This window comes from Alligator sinensis, unplaced genomic scaffold (genome assembly GCF_000455745.1).
Source record: "Alligator sinensis unplaced genomic scaffold, ASM45574v1 scaffold489_1, whole genome shotgun sequence".
In the NCBI taxonomy this organism is placed as follows: Eukaryota; Metazoa; Chordata; order Crocodylia; family Alligatoridae; genus Alligator; species Alligator sinensis.
In genome coordinates, this window is record NW_005841901.1 from 2,620,266 (window position 1) to 2,634,641 (window position 14,376).

General features: G+C 42.7%; 1 protein-coding gene across 1 annotated transcript in view; it reads left to right on the forward strand.

Moving 5' to 3' along the window:
- VIT (vitrin) overlaps positions 1 to 14,376 on the forward strand; it is a 114,053-nt gene that overhangs the window by 48,801 nt on the left and 50,876 nt on the right. Inside the window, exons 2-5 of the mRNA XM_006018418.2 lie at positions 312 to 382; positions 4,763 to 4,828; positions 5,706 to 5,862; positions 8,989 to 9,122. Coding sequence (XP_006018480.1) covers positions 352 to 382; positions 4,763 to 4,828; positions 5,706 to 5,862; positions 8,989 to 9,122 — 388 coding nt within the window. The 5' untranslated portion in view covers positions 312 to 351. The remainder of the gene's footprint in view (positions 1 to 311; positions 383 to 4,762; positions 4,829 to 5,705; positions 5,863 to 8,988; positions 9,123 to 14,376) is intronic.

The window sequence follows — 14,376 nt, forward strand, 5'->3', positions numbered from 1 at the left end:
GCAGAATACTATTTTATACCCATAAAAGCATCTACAAACTATATTTTTATTACAAGTACACCTTATATTCTTTAAAAATAATAATATAATAAAAGAAGAAGAGGGAGGGAGGAAGAAAAGGTAGAAAAGAGAAAGCATCCCCAAAAGGGGGCAAATACTGTAAAAGGGGCTTTTTGCCATATGGAGAGGCTTCATATTGGAGCCGGGGGGGAGGCAGGCAAAAAAGTTTTCTTGCTACACCACCACCCAGAATAGCTATAACACCCCTGAATGCAAATGCGATAGCATTGATTTTTTTTTTTCCCTTTCAGTACACCCCGTTGAAACTCTTGGACTTTGTTTTTCCTCATCATGAAGGTGTCAGTTATTGCAGTCATTTTGGGTAAGTGCATAGTGAAAGCCTACACACCCAAAGATTTGACAGGTCCTCACAATATAGTGCTGGGCCAATGATTTGTGGAAAACTGGAAGCCTTCTTTAAACTTTGAAAGTCTGAATGATCTCAACACTATGTCTCGGTTGACAATGTCATTCAAATATTTGCTGAGAAGCACTCCCCTAAGGAAAAAAAATGAGGTAACAGCACAAAAACCTTTCCAAGATGGCTCAACAACTCTGGAAGTGGATTTGTGTTCTCCAGTGCTGGCTGGTCAGTGGCTACAGGATTCCTCTGGTCAGTTAGGCCTGCTCACTGCTGGTTGGGTTCATGGTAGAAGATGTGGGGGGGTCCTGTCTCAGCAATTTTAACCCAATTTCTTGACTTTTCCACACAAAAAAATTTAATCAATTGACCACTAATTAATTAATTGGCGATCTCTAGATCTCATGTGGATTGCACATGGGCTATAATGAGTACATCTATGGTGGGATTGTGCTGATAAAGCTAGACTCTTGGGGCATCTTTACACATGTTCTGGGGTGGGGAGGGGTGTTAGAGTGGCTCTGAAAGCTCTCTATACAGCATGCCACACTTCAAAATCACGGTGCTCCCACCACCATTTTGAAGTGTAGGGACAGTGAATACATGTGATGCAGAGGCTGCTAGAGCATGCTAATTAACACGCTCCAGCAGATTTGATTAATAAAGTCTGCTCCAATGCATTCTAATTAGAACGTGTCAGAGCAGGCATCCAGCACATGCATAGGTGCCCTTAGAAACTAAGTTAGAAGGGTGCTACTCTGCCCTGCCTTCTGCCTTTGTTAGGAGGTTACTGAAGAAATTAGAGGTCAAAGGGTAGAATGTAATGGTGGGCACTGTTCCAGTGTTCCACTCTTCCATAACAGGGGTCAGATTTCCCATCTGGCATGAACTGGTCTCAGATTTGGTGGAGTTGGTGGAGAGCATGGCAAAGAGCTGGTTGCTGCTTCCTTTTCTTCACTCGTCCATCCTCTTTGCAATTAAAGCCAGATCATGCAAAAAAGCAGCCATTAAAGGATTTGAATCTATCCTAGGAATGAATAGAACTTGAGGTGTGGCTCACAGTCTAAACCAGTAACCAGTAGTACTCAACCTTTTGGCCCTGTAGGTCAAATGTGTGGTGCAGGGTCAGTCTGAAGGCTGGATCCAGTATGTGGGCCCAGTGCACAGGGTTGGGCAGGCATGTAGCCCCAGCCCCACACTCTACATCAGGCCCCAGCCCCAGGGCCCACAGATCAGATCTGGTTCTGCGCACTGGATCGTACTCCATACCAGATCACACCTGAGACCCTGGTTCCATGCACAGGGTCATGTTATCTGGCCCACAGGACTTGGAAATTTGGGAAATGGTGTCAGTGTTAATTGCCACTGCTCCCCCACCACCAAATTTCCAGACCCCTGGGGAACTCCTTGGGCAAATTGATGTGGCTCCATGGACCAGATTTGGCCTGCCAGCCAGAGGTTGAGCACCACTGGTCTAAACAAATTATATATACCTAGCTAAGGAAAAGTATTACCTCCTCTCAGTGAACTCCTCCAAGGGGAATCAGCGGATATAGAAACAAAACAAAAAAAGAAATATGGGTGTTAAGACTTGGAAGAGGGATAGATTCAGGGAATAGAAGGAATTACCAAACTGCATGCAAAGTTGCTAATTGCTTACTGAGTCTCATGTAACCTTATGTGGCTGTAAAATGTGGAGATTGTACAGAACTGCCAAGGAAATCTCTGGCCATGACCTTCTCCACTGTGAGTGTAGAGAGGAACAAACCTTGAATAAATTTGTAAAGAGTGGGGAAATAGGAGGATATAGTGAAGGAAGGCTACTTGGCAAGTTCCTTTTTAGAATATTTGGCTCATCTGTAGTGAGTGTCCTATGAGGCATGTGAGGAATCAGCAAGAGGGATCCATATAGCTCAGGGGTGGGCAAAATGCGGCCTACAGGCTGTATGCGGCCCGCCAGGCCATTCTATCCAGCCCGTGGGGCCCCTAAAAAATTTAGAAGTTAATATTTATCTGCCCCTAACTGCCTGTCATGTGGCCCTCAATGGCTTGCCAAAACTCAGTAAGCGGCCCTCCACCCAAAATAATTGCCCTCCCCTAATATAGCTCAACCAAGATGTGTGCATAATACAGCCAAGGAACTTGAAAAGCACACCCAAGCAGTGAGTGTTTCAGTGCACAGAAGGCACTGTGGTCAGGCTCTATGAACAAAAGCAAACCCAGATGGGAGAGAGGGAAGACTAAGAAGGTGAGAGTGGGCATGTCTACATGAGATGCTTAACTCATGCTTAAAGCAAATTACTGTGCCGTAAGTATTGGCATCTACACATGCAGATACTTACTGTTCAGTAATTTGCTGTTATCAAGAGTCAATTTGCTACCTCTAAATACAAGTAGCAAATTTACTCACAAGTAATTATTGTGCAGTATGGCACATGTAAATGGCCAACCAGGAGCAAATGTACTCCCAGTCAGCTGGGCAGTAGGGGGCAGAAATTTGCTCCCTGCCCCCAGGAGCTGCCTGCTGCCTGGGCAGGCTCTGTTACTGGAGCCTGGGTGGGGACAATGTCCCCTTCTCCAGTAGGAGGGAGCTCCCAGCCCCCAAACTGCAATTCTTATCTCCCAGCCCCACCTCTGCAACCACAGAGATTCTTATCTCCCAGCCCCAGTTCTATAACAATGGATCCAGGGCTGGGAAACAGCAGAGATCTCCCAGCCCCCACTCCCTGACTGCAGAGCTGGAGCTGGGAGATAAGAATCTCCAATCCCCTGCTCTAGGATCACAGTTGCGGAGCAGGGACTGGGAGCTCCCTGCTGCCAGGGCAGGAGGACATTGTCCCTGCCTGTGCTTCAGTGGTGGAGCCACCCCGGCAGCAGGCAGCTCTGAGGGGCAGAGAGCAATGTCCCAGCCCCCGGCAAAAGACTCCTGGCCTAATGCTCCCTGCCAGCCCCTGGGCTAGCACCCAGGTGGAGCCTAGAGCTCCCCTTGGATGCTGGGGGGCAGTGCAGGATTGGTGGAGGCAGAAGCAGACTACTGCCAGGAGCAGCAAATCTACTCTTGCTTCCCCACATGTGCAGATGCCTACCCAGGGTGGGTTTACTCTAGAGTAAATTACTGTAGAGTAAACCCACCCCATTGCATTTGCACGTGTAGACATACCCAGTATGTAGCTAATAACCACAGTATAGGACTTTAAAAAGAAAAATAAACACAGGGAAATGAATATTACAAATGGCACCTGGTCAGCCAATGGACATCCGATAACAAATGAGAAAATATTTTAAAATGTATTTCTCATCATAACAATACATATCCCACTTACCATTGGCTGTGTCAAGGCATAACTGGGTCTTCAACACACTAATTGAGACAGGATACCGGGAACTACCAAACCAGATCAGGCTAGTGCTCCATATCGTTTGGCATCCTGTCTTCCTCAGTGCGCTGTACCAGCTGCTTCAGGAGGGTTCTACAATCCCTGTTGTGTGGTATTATAGCAAGACTTGCCCATCAGGGAAATTTTCCTTCTAACAGACCCTCCCAAGCTCCTCAGCTAATTGTTAGTTTGCCATAAGGCATGTTACATCCCTGACATTTTTTATTCTATTAAACATAAACATGGAAGGTTGCATTAGTGTAAAAGTGATGTTGTAGCCATGGTGGTCCAGAAATTATTCAAGAGGCAAGGATTTCTTAGGGTGATCACTTTTATTGAACCAACTTTTATTTGGGATAAAATTAGACAAGCTTTTGAATGCAAAACGTTACTCCTTGCAAATGTCTATGAGTTTCTCATATCTGCTGAGCACTTGGACTCAATAATATCTTCTGGCAGTGAATCCCTCACATTAGCCGGGCAGAGGTGGGGGGCGGGGGGGTGAGAGAGAGAGTGCTTGTGTGTGATTGTGCATGTGTCTGAGTGTAAAAGTGATCCAGCAAAGTCCATTTTTACCCTTTTGTGAAAAGCCCCACCCAGAGCAAAAGCCATCTTAAAGCAGACTTCACTTTAGATAGACTTCTGATTTCTGTGTAGAAAATGTCAATTTAATTTTTATGATGATTCATCCTGGTTCTAGTACAATGGTTTCAACCTTTTTTCACTTGTGGACCCCTAAAAAATTTGGAATGGAGGTGTGGACCCCTTTGAAGTGTAAGTGTGGGTATTCACATACTTTGATCATAGTCATCTTTCATGGACCCTTTAGACATAGTCTGCAGACCCCCAGGAGCCCATAGACCACAGGTTGAAAACCACTGGTCTAGGAACTCCAAGTATAGGGGCTTCTGCTGACTCGTGCTGGCAGTCACCCATTTGCCTGACATTGTTTTCTTTGCCTTAGCTTTGTGTCTGACCTGTGCCAGTGCAGCTAAAGAAGCCACAAAGAAGACCAAAAAGCCCAAACTCTGTAAGTAGTCCCTCTACCATGCCAGTATGCTTTACAATAGAAGCACTTGATGCAGAAACAAATATGAGTGAGGCTATGATTATCTCTCAACAACTCCTTGGGCTTCTCTAAAGAGCAATTAGAAACATACAGCAATACACAACCTCTCTGAACATGACTGCACATCTCATAATGAAGTGACACATCAGAGTGAAATAGGTCCAGCAAAAGCATACTGCATACTCAAATACCGCAATGAAGAGCATGGTATAAAAACCTAGGTGGCGAGGCATTGATATATTGTAATGAGCACACAGTGAAGTGAAATACACATATCTTAACTCCTGTGAAAGGTGTGTTCTATGTCCCATATACAAAGATGTGCAATTTCTACCTACAGTCCTAGGAGGAAGTTTCTGTATGTTCAGTTTTGCCAGGCCAGTTAAAATGCAAGCCTGCTGTTAAGTCGTGGGCTCTAGCTGTGGCATTTAATCACAGCCTTACCTTGTGGGTGATACAGAGCAGCCTGGCCACAAGGGGAGTCCTGGAAAACTGTCTCATGTGTACACAATAGCTCCCTGCCCTCCCTCACTGTGTGCCACAATCTAGCCCATGGTGATAAGTCTTTAACATGGGAGAGTTCAGTGGAGATTTTCCATTTAAAGCAAGTTATACTTGGGATAACTGATGCCCACTTCCTCACTCCATTGTTAGTGACACTCACATCCCTTGTCTTGTATTTTTAAGCATTATGTACAGGCATTTCTGGTGTCCAGAGACTGTAGCCCAATTGCACGATGAATGGCACGCATAACACCCTATCGCACAAAGTTGCATTACATGGTTACTCAACCATGAGGATATTAAATCTCACTTTACAACTATTTTGCATTCACAGACGTCCCTCAGATCGACTGTGATGTCAAAGCTGGGAAGATAATCAATCCAGAATTCATTGTAAAGTGTCCACCCGGATGTCAAGATGTAAAATACCGTGTTTATGGCACAGATATTTATGCTTCTTTTTCCAGCGTGTGCGGTGCTGCTATTCACAGGTCAGACAACCACTCCAACAAAATGCCAGTATAACAAAATGGGCTTTGAGGCTTACTAAACTGTGCTGGTGGACTTGACTACAGACTGCGATTTTATAGAAAAAGAACACGAGAGGGACATTTATTTTATATCGGAGTATACAACCTCCAGCCTGCTGGCCAAATGCAGCCTGCTGAGCCTTGGCATCTGACCCATGGGGCTACCCATGAGTCAGGAAATTTGGCAGTGGGGGAGTGCTAGCAATTAATATATCGCATCCCCTCCCTGCTGCCAAAACCCCAAGGCCCCCTCTGGTGAGTTGGAGCTCCCCCTGGACATCCAGATTGGGGCTGGGCCCTGCCTCCTTCCCTCTTTGGAGCCCAGGTGAGGCTGGACCACAACCCCTCCTCCTGCACAGTTTGTCTGGGACAGCCAGTGCCCCTGTCCCCCTCCCTGGCAGATCCAAGCCACGCAATGCCCCTTTTCCTCCCACCTGGCCAAGTTGGGGCTGGGCTACACCCTGTGGGGTCAGGCTGTGACCCTGCCCCCATGGAACTGGATTGGGGCTGGGCCATGCCCCCTCTTGCCCCCACGGGGCTAAGTCGTGTTCGCTTGCATGACTGGATCAGGGCCAGGCTGCCCCCCACCCCCAGCCTCACTGAGCCTGCCCTGAGTGCCTAACTGAGTCTGCTGGCTGGATCCAGCCCATGGAAAGACTGGGCACTGCCCATCCAGCCCACTAGACAAAAAGGTTGAGCACCACTGGTCTATGTATGAGATCAAACTTAAAGTGCTGTGCACCCCGAACATCCACTGAAGTTATTTGTTCTTGAGGGTATTTATCAGCTTTACAGAAGAGCTTAGAGTTTTCCAGATCACCCAGATATGTGTAGTAAATAACTATTTGTTGTTGCAATATTATTTTTACATACATGTATGTATATCACAATGCGTGATAGAGTAAAAACTTAACAACAGCAATATCAGTAGTATCATGGGATTGGCAACAGAGTTGAGCCTGTGCTTTAGTAGGATTGCTTGAGCTGGAAATACCCTAAGAGCATCCACTGACTGCCTCCCCTACAAGTACTGAGTGATGTGCCCTCATGCCACAGAAAAAGGTACAGGAAGGGAAACAAGTAACTCTGTTAGGTTGTGTCTGCTACACTGAAGTGCCAACAGCTCATTAGTGGAATATAAGTTAGTTCACTGACACAGCACCATCCCACAACCTCCATATTCACTTAGAAGTGCAGCTGTTGCTTCACCCATTGTTTGGGGCAATACCTTAGTAACCAGGAATATTCAAGATTCAGGGTTTTGTGCCTTACATAGAAAATAATTTCCAATAGATGTACTTTAATGCCATTCAAGAGAAGTCCAGTATTGACTTGGAAAGGAATCACTCAATTAATCTTTCAGGATTTCTTCTTTTCCTTCTCCCCACTTCCAGGCTTTGAGTTCTCCTATTCATATTTTGGCTTGGTTCAGATCTTTTCAGATGTGATCTGATGAGATCATAGCCCCAAATGGCATGGACAGCTTAATTGACCTATTAGATTGGTTTTAAATTAGGTAAGATGGGGCAAGGAAGTTAATACAAAAGACAAGTTTGGCTTAGTAGGGAGCTCTTCGATGAGCTAAAACACAAAAAGGAAGCTTACAAGATTGGACAAATGACTAGGGAGGAGTATAAGAGTATTGGTCCAGCACACAGGGATGAAATCAGGAAGGCCAAAGTGCAACTGGAGTTGCAGCTAGCAAGAGATGTGAGGGTAACAAGAAGGGTTTCTACAATATGTTAGCAACAAAATACATATTCACAGAGCAACTTTTTCACAAATGGACTTTGAAACCCAGGGGAACCTCAGCGTCCTTTACCTCCCCTGTACAAGATGAAGTTTCTTTTCTACCTGTGAGAACTTTTCTTTGAACTCTCCTCTACCTGACGAAGAGTGATTGGACCCAAAACCTTGCATGGAAAGAAATTGTTTTGCTACTATCTAGCTGGTCTAATAAAAGATACTGCCTCAAGCCCAAGAGTTTTGTCTGTCTTAGCAACAAAAGGAAGGTCAGGGAAAGTTTGAGTCCCTTAATGAATGGGGGAATAGATAAAAAATGATATTGACTATCTTAACTCAATCTTGTATTGACTCAACCCTGCCTAGACACACACATATGTATCTATATGTACTGCTGCCATCTGCTGGCTGGAATTGTATCTGCTCTTAAGTTTGGAAGTAAATTGCTGTTCACAAAGGGAAAAGAGGTTCCAGTTAGTCTGAAGTCAAGCAGAAGGCAGGGTATATTTGCATCTTATAGACTAACTGAATCAGAGATGTATAAGCTTTTGTAAGCAGAAGCTTACTTCATAACACAGATAGCTACCTCTCTTTGGCTTTACAAAAAACATATCACTCCCTCAAGTATTTGCATACAATTACCATTAAATACAATGGGAATTGTGCATGAATATCAGAGTGTAGAATATCCCAAAGAGAAAAGATAAGCCTAACTTCAACTACTGATGGTGAAGTCATTTTCTCTTATAACTCAAAAAAGGCAAAAACCTATATTTTGGAACAGTAAGTCTCTGTTTTCTAGAAGACCCATTTGTGTTTGGATTTGTTAGTGATGTTGTCTGTCTATGGTATATGAAACTTGTGAGTTTCCTTTTATTTTTCTTAAGTTGACAAGAATATGTTAAAACAGTCAACATTGAAAGGAGAAGCCTCAACTTACTGTAGCTTCCTTCTCATTTTACTGAAGCCAGCAGGGATCTGCAGAGTATAATACAGCATAGAATTCAACCCTTTGCTTACAGATGTGCAAGTACTTAAATCAAAATAGACAAGTGCTTTCCCTGGGCTGTGCATGGATGGAGATAGATAGAATGCTACCCCTTCAGCCACATCTTCAGGTCTGGCTCAGAAACACAGGTGTCTGAAATACATAGTCTCTCTTATAACAAACTGAGCTTTCCATTGTTGAAGAAATACAAATGCTTCTCAGCAGCAAACTTCCCCATATTTCAGTGAAGACTGTTATAGGATAGTATGTCATTTAAAAATGTTCCATATTTCTTGGATGGTTTTGTTTCTAAGTTTCTGTGGCTCCTTTCTGATTTCATATTGCTTTCTTTGTAGTGGTATAATTGACAACTCAGGAGGGAAAATCCTGGTTCAAAAAGTTGCTGGACATTCTGGTTATAAAGGGAGCTTTTCCAATGGAATTCGATCCTTGTCCCTACCACGCTGGAGGGAGTCCTTCATTGTTTCAGGTACTGCTGAAAAGCGAAAGAGCCACTTCAGTTATGATTTTAAGTGATGTGGACTCTGTAAAAACAGAAGCCGACATGTTTATATCAGCTAACCATGAAAACAGAGTGTTTCTTCATAACCATAACAAAAGACTTTTGCTACAGTTATTGGCTAGGGCCACTGGTACCAAGGCTCTTTATTGAGCCCAAATACATATGGAAAAATATATGTTGGTAATTTTGAATTTTAAAATAGAGTCTTAAGCTGAATTGCGAAAAACACCAGCAGTGACCATTTTTCTTAAGCAATACCCTGCCTTAGGAGACCATATCAGTATATCCCAAATGTCTTAATTAGAGTTCTGATCCACTTCTGTTAAGCAACCAATTTCTGGAGTTCCATTAAGTTTCTATTTAGAACACAGTTCAGTGTCTTGATTTTCTCCCTCTTCATATAAAGTACAGCATTCGACCACTTACACTAATTTATATTTGTAAATTCAGAGGGTAAATTAGTCCTTCTTGCACGTTGGTAGAGTAATCTACCAAGTAGACCTAAGAGAGTCTAAAATTAGTGAATGGAGATCTGAGTTAGGGTAACTAATTTACATTGTTAGTGTATCTAACTTACACTGCTTTGTACATAACTTTTGCATTGGACTTGTATTTCCATTGCTTGTTTAAAATTAATATAACTATGTTGTGAGTAGTTCAGACATGACTTATGGAAAGATCAAAATAGCCCATATTACACAGGCTGAATATTTTTGTGAACAATTTGTGAATAGCAAATAAGGATTAGGAATATGATCAAGCTTCGCTGTTGCTTGGAATTTCCCTGAGAGCTTCTGATGTTCTTTTTTGCCTCAGTCTACCAGCTCATGCATAGATCACATTAGTAAAGGGTTTTACTTTGGAGGTTTGGAAATTTCCTGCCATGGCTGAAAAGCCTTTGGCATTGCCTTCTTATGAGAGCACATCCTAACTCTGAATCATAAGTGGGAAATTGATTTTTCCCCCTGCTGAATTGCTGCTCAGCCACTATCCAGTCAAATTTCAGTGGGTGCATCTACATGTGTGCTTTACTTCACAGTAGACTAATTTGCTGCACAGTAAAGTGTCATCGTCTACACGTGCGTGGCAATTAGGCTGGTGTAGAATAATTTACTGCACCATTAGATAATCCCACCATTAGACAAGTACTGTCTGATGGCAAAGTAAATTACTGCGCTTAAATCCACGTGTAGATGGTGACATCCAGATTAGTTTACTTCAGCTCAAATTGCACTGGAGTTTATTCAGTCACATTAACTGTATATGTAGATGTGCCCACTGTCACATAACTTCTAATTCTGCATATAGCCACCCTTGGACCAACACCGCGTAATACATGGTGCAGCAGAAAACTGGAAACACAGATAGGTAGAGCAAGATTAGGTATATTGAAGCATGATGTCATTCGTTCTGCATGTCTTTCTTTTGACACATTGTGAGGTGCTTCCTTAACATCAATGAGACCATGGACAGTCCATGAAGTGGCTTGTGTAGAACCAAAAAAAGGCATATTTTAGGGAAGGGTGTCTTCACTAAGCCTTCTGAAAATATGACTGGTTTCTGAGGAATTTAAAGGAATGAAAAAGTGTGAATCCACAACTTTTCATCCTGTTGGCCTGTGGTTGAATACACACAGACCCCACTTTCCACAAAGAAACATTTGTTACAGAGCCAATTACAAGAAAATAATGACTAGAAATAAATGATGAATAGAAATAAAATCTATCTTCTAAGGCATCCTCTGAGAACAGCTTGGGAGCTTTAGCTGAGTCACCTGTATGTCAATCAACTTCATTATCAGCAAACCATAATGTCTATGATATTGTACATTGAAAACATGCTGGTGGCTTGCTTTCAGTCAGGAGACTCTCACGAGTAGTTTGTGATATTTAAAATGATGAATAAACATCTGTAGATAACAGAAGCATAGCACAGAAAAAATGCACCCTGGACAGTTTTCTCTCACCCCTCTTCACTGCCCTCCTCCTACCTTCTCAATTGCAGGCAGAGGAACACAGCAAAGAGCCAGGAAGTCTCATAGAATGCAAGGCATTCTGGGAATCATAGGGAGACGATATATATGCTGGTTTGTATTCTAATTAGAACGTGCCAGAGCAGACTTAATTAATTGAATCTGCTCTGCGTTCTAATTAGAATGCTCCAGAATGGCCTCATCACCATGTATATAAGCCCCTGTAGGTTTTAAAATGGCTGCTGGGGTGCTTTATCTAAACCTGGTCAAATGAAGTTTAAATAATGCATCCCATGGCCATTTTTAAACCCGTGGAGGCTTAGTACACATGACAATAAGGCATTTTAATTAAAGCAGATCTCCAAAAACCACTCTAATTAAAATGTTCCCCCTCCCCCCCAAGCATGTATATAGGTAGCTATAGTTCTCTAAACTAGCAGGGGAGTTCACTGCTGCCAAGGGAAAACTATCACCCTATTTTTTTGCCACCAACCCCTGTCCAGAGGGCAAAGAAAATCAGAATTTGATGGGGAAAAGTGGAGGGCAGCAGCAAACTCCACTGTTGCTCTACACCACTTGACTCTGAGAATGCCTTGTGCTCCAAGGCACCCACTGCCAGAAAGTGTCAGCAGAGTGAAGCAAGGCAGCGGGCAGGCAGCAGTGAGGTAGGCAGCAGTGAGCAGCCCCAGAGTTAGGCACCCCACTGTGTCCTTCTGACACCCCTCCCTTTAGCTATCACCTGGGACATGGAGCGTGGGAAATACAGCTTGTTCACTGGGACTGAAGTAGTAAGCACACTAGGCAGTATGAGAATGAGCTGATATTCATGATCAAGCTCTGAAATGTCTTGGCACTCATGAGAATGGCTCCATTCAGATTCATGAAAGTTTTGTGGCTGCTATGCTGGGAAAATAGAGCCCCAAACTTCTGGGTCTACTTGTGGCAAGTTAGATGTGAGAAGATGAACAGTCACCACCTATCTGCTGCTGTTTCCAACTTACGCCTGCTCAAAAATAATCTGGTTATTTTAAAAACATGTTATTCAGAGTCTTTGAGGGACATATCAGTGTAAGTGCAGCACTATCATCATGCTAAAGATCAGCTTTTCACTCAGATAAGCACTTAAACAGATGTCTGGACCACATGTGAGAGACAAACTGTTGTCTATTAGATCGACAGTCCTACCAGATACTTCTGCTTCTTTGCTTTCAAATACATGAGAGTGTTTGCAGATGTGTTATTTTTTATGTGTATGTGTGTACGTGCATGTGTGTGTGTTATACATTATATATGCCCTCTATATATTTATATATGAGTTTATATATGTTATATATATATATATCATGTGTTATTTATATACACACATGATTGTGTGTGTGTATGTGTGTGTATACACACACATATTTAATACATATACACATATACATACATATGTATTATACATGCGCACACACACACACACATACATACATATACCCCTGCATGAGTCAGGGGTGGCTGATATATCATACTACGGGATCAGCAGTGTGAGTTTGAACCTTCCTCCAGGTTTATGCCAAATGCTGCCCCCAAGTAACCCAGGCATAAGTAGGCTTCTGGGCTGGGAAAGGAAAGCAACTGGACATGATGCTAGTTAAATTACTCCATGGTGTGCTGGTGATTAAGGCACAACAGTTTCTGTGATTGCTAGTTCAGTGGGTCAGCACAGAGACCTGGGCAGACTTGGACCTACTTTTGAAATGAGGGTGAAATGTTATCAAATTACCTCCCTCACCTGTTGATGCTCTCTGTTAGGCTTTTAGAGGAGATAAAATAAAGGAACCGGGAGTGCCAAAGGTGGTGCAACTGGGGAACAAAGGCAGTATTTTTCCAACTCAGTTGTTAATCTTCTTATATGAAACAGGCCATATTTACTCAGACTCAAGCAGGCTACTGCTGAGTGTGTAACTAGTCCCTCCTTTTCCCATCCACAGAGGATACCAGTTATCACCCACCCCCAAATGCAGCATGAGTTGTAGTTTTTCATTCATTTTGGTCTGAAGACCTATGGTTCAGTCCTCAGTATTTCAGCTGAAATGCCAGTAGAGACCTCTGGATGTTAAAAAAAAAATCTATTAAACAAATAAAGCAAGGCTGAAGAAACATGTCACTACTTCAGTGTGAGAGAATAGACTCATAGAGCAACTCAAAAAGTCGTTGGCTCCATCTGATCTGAGGCTGTGGCCCTGGTGCTAGAACTTATTGATTCAGTGCCTTTCCTTGGTAGTTTCTTCTTTCAGAGCATCTTTATAAGTGAAAGCTTGAGCAGTAATGTCTTCCCTGGCAAGTCCCTTCTATGGCTCAGTGAGGTTCACTGGCAGAAGGAGATGTAATTTACCTCTGTATATTTTTATCCCAACTTTTCTGAATAGAAACATGAAGGTATCAAAGCTACTGGCTATGAAGAATTTGCAAAGCAATATATATGTATCAATAGGAATGCCATCGGGTTTTGTACTAAAAAAAGCTTGTGGTAGATAGTATAACTGCGAACTTTACCTGTTTTCAAAGGAAGGACCCTCATGTTCAATCCAAATATAGCTACCCTATGTCTCAGTACCCAAGCATGGGATTCTGTGTCATTATTGTAAATGACTGTCATCAGCAATAGTAAATCATGAACCTGAGGTTAGAGAAGAATGTCTTCTGGTTAAAGAGGAATTCCACATCAGAGAACATTTATAATTATAAGGATAGTTTTGCACTGAAAGGCTACCTAGGAAGGTTGTGGGATCTCCCTTCACTGAAGATCTTTCAGAATAGATGCCAGGGGTGGTCTGGAGTAACTAATCCTGCCTTTCTGCAGAGAGTGGGGCTACATGACCTCTTAAGGTCCTTCCCAGCTTTACCTTTCTAATATTATTTCTATCATTTGTTGTTTCTTGAATTAATATTTTACTTGCTTTCCTGATTTAGGCCTTGGTGCCCAACAGCAAAACAGTTCTGAGATACAGTAATGGAATGAAGGAGATGCCAGAAAAAGTGAATAGGGGGTGGGTTTAAGAGCCTGATTCTGTACTTTTACATTTGTTTGAAATTTTGCCATCAGAAAACTTGGAATCTTTGGTCAAGAGCTTCTCCTATATGTGTCATTTTAAAAGTAAAGTAGCTATTTATACCATTTGTCTCTGTTACATTTCAAGGTTTGAATATATATTGTTGTGAATTAGGTGTGTATGTGCATTTATATATATATATATATATATATAT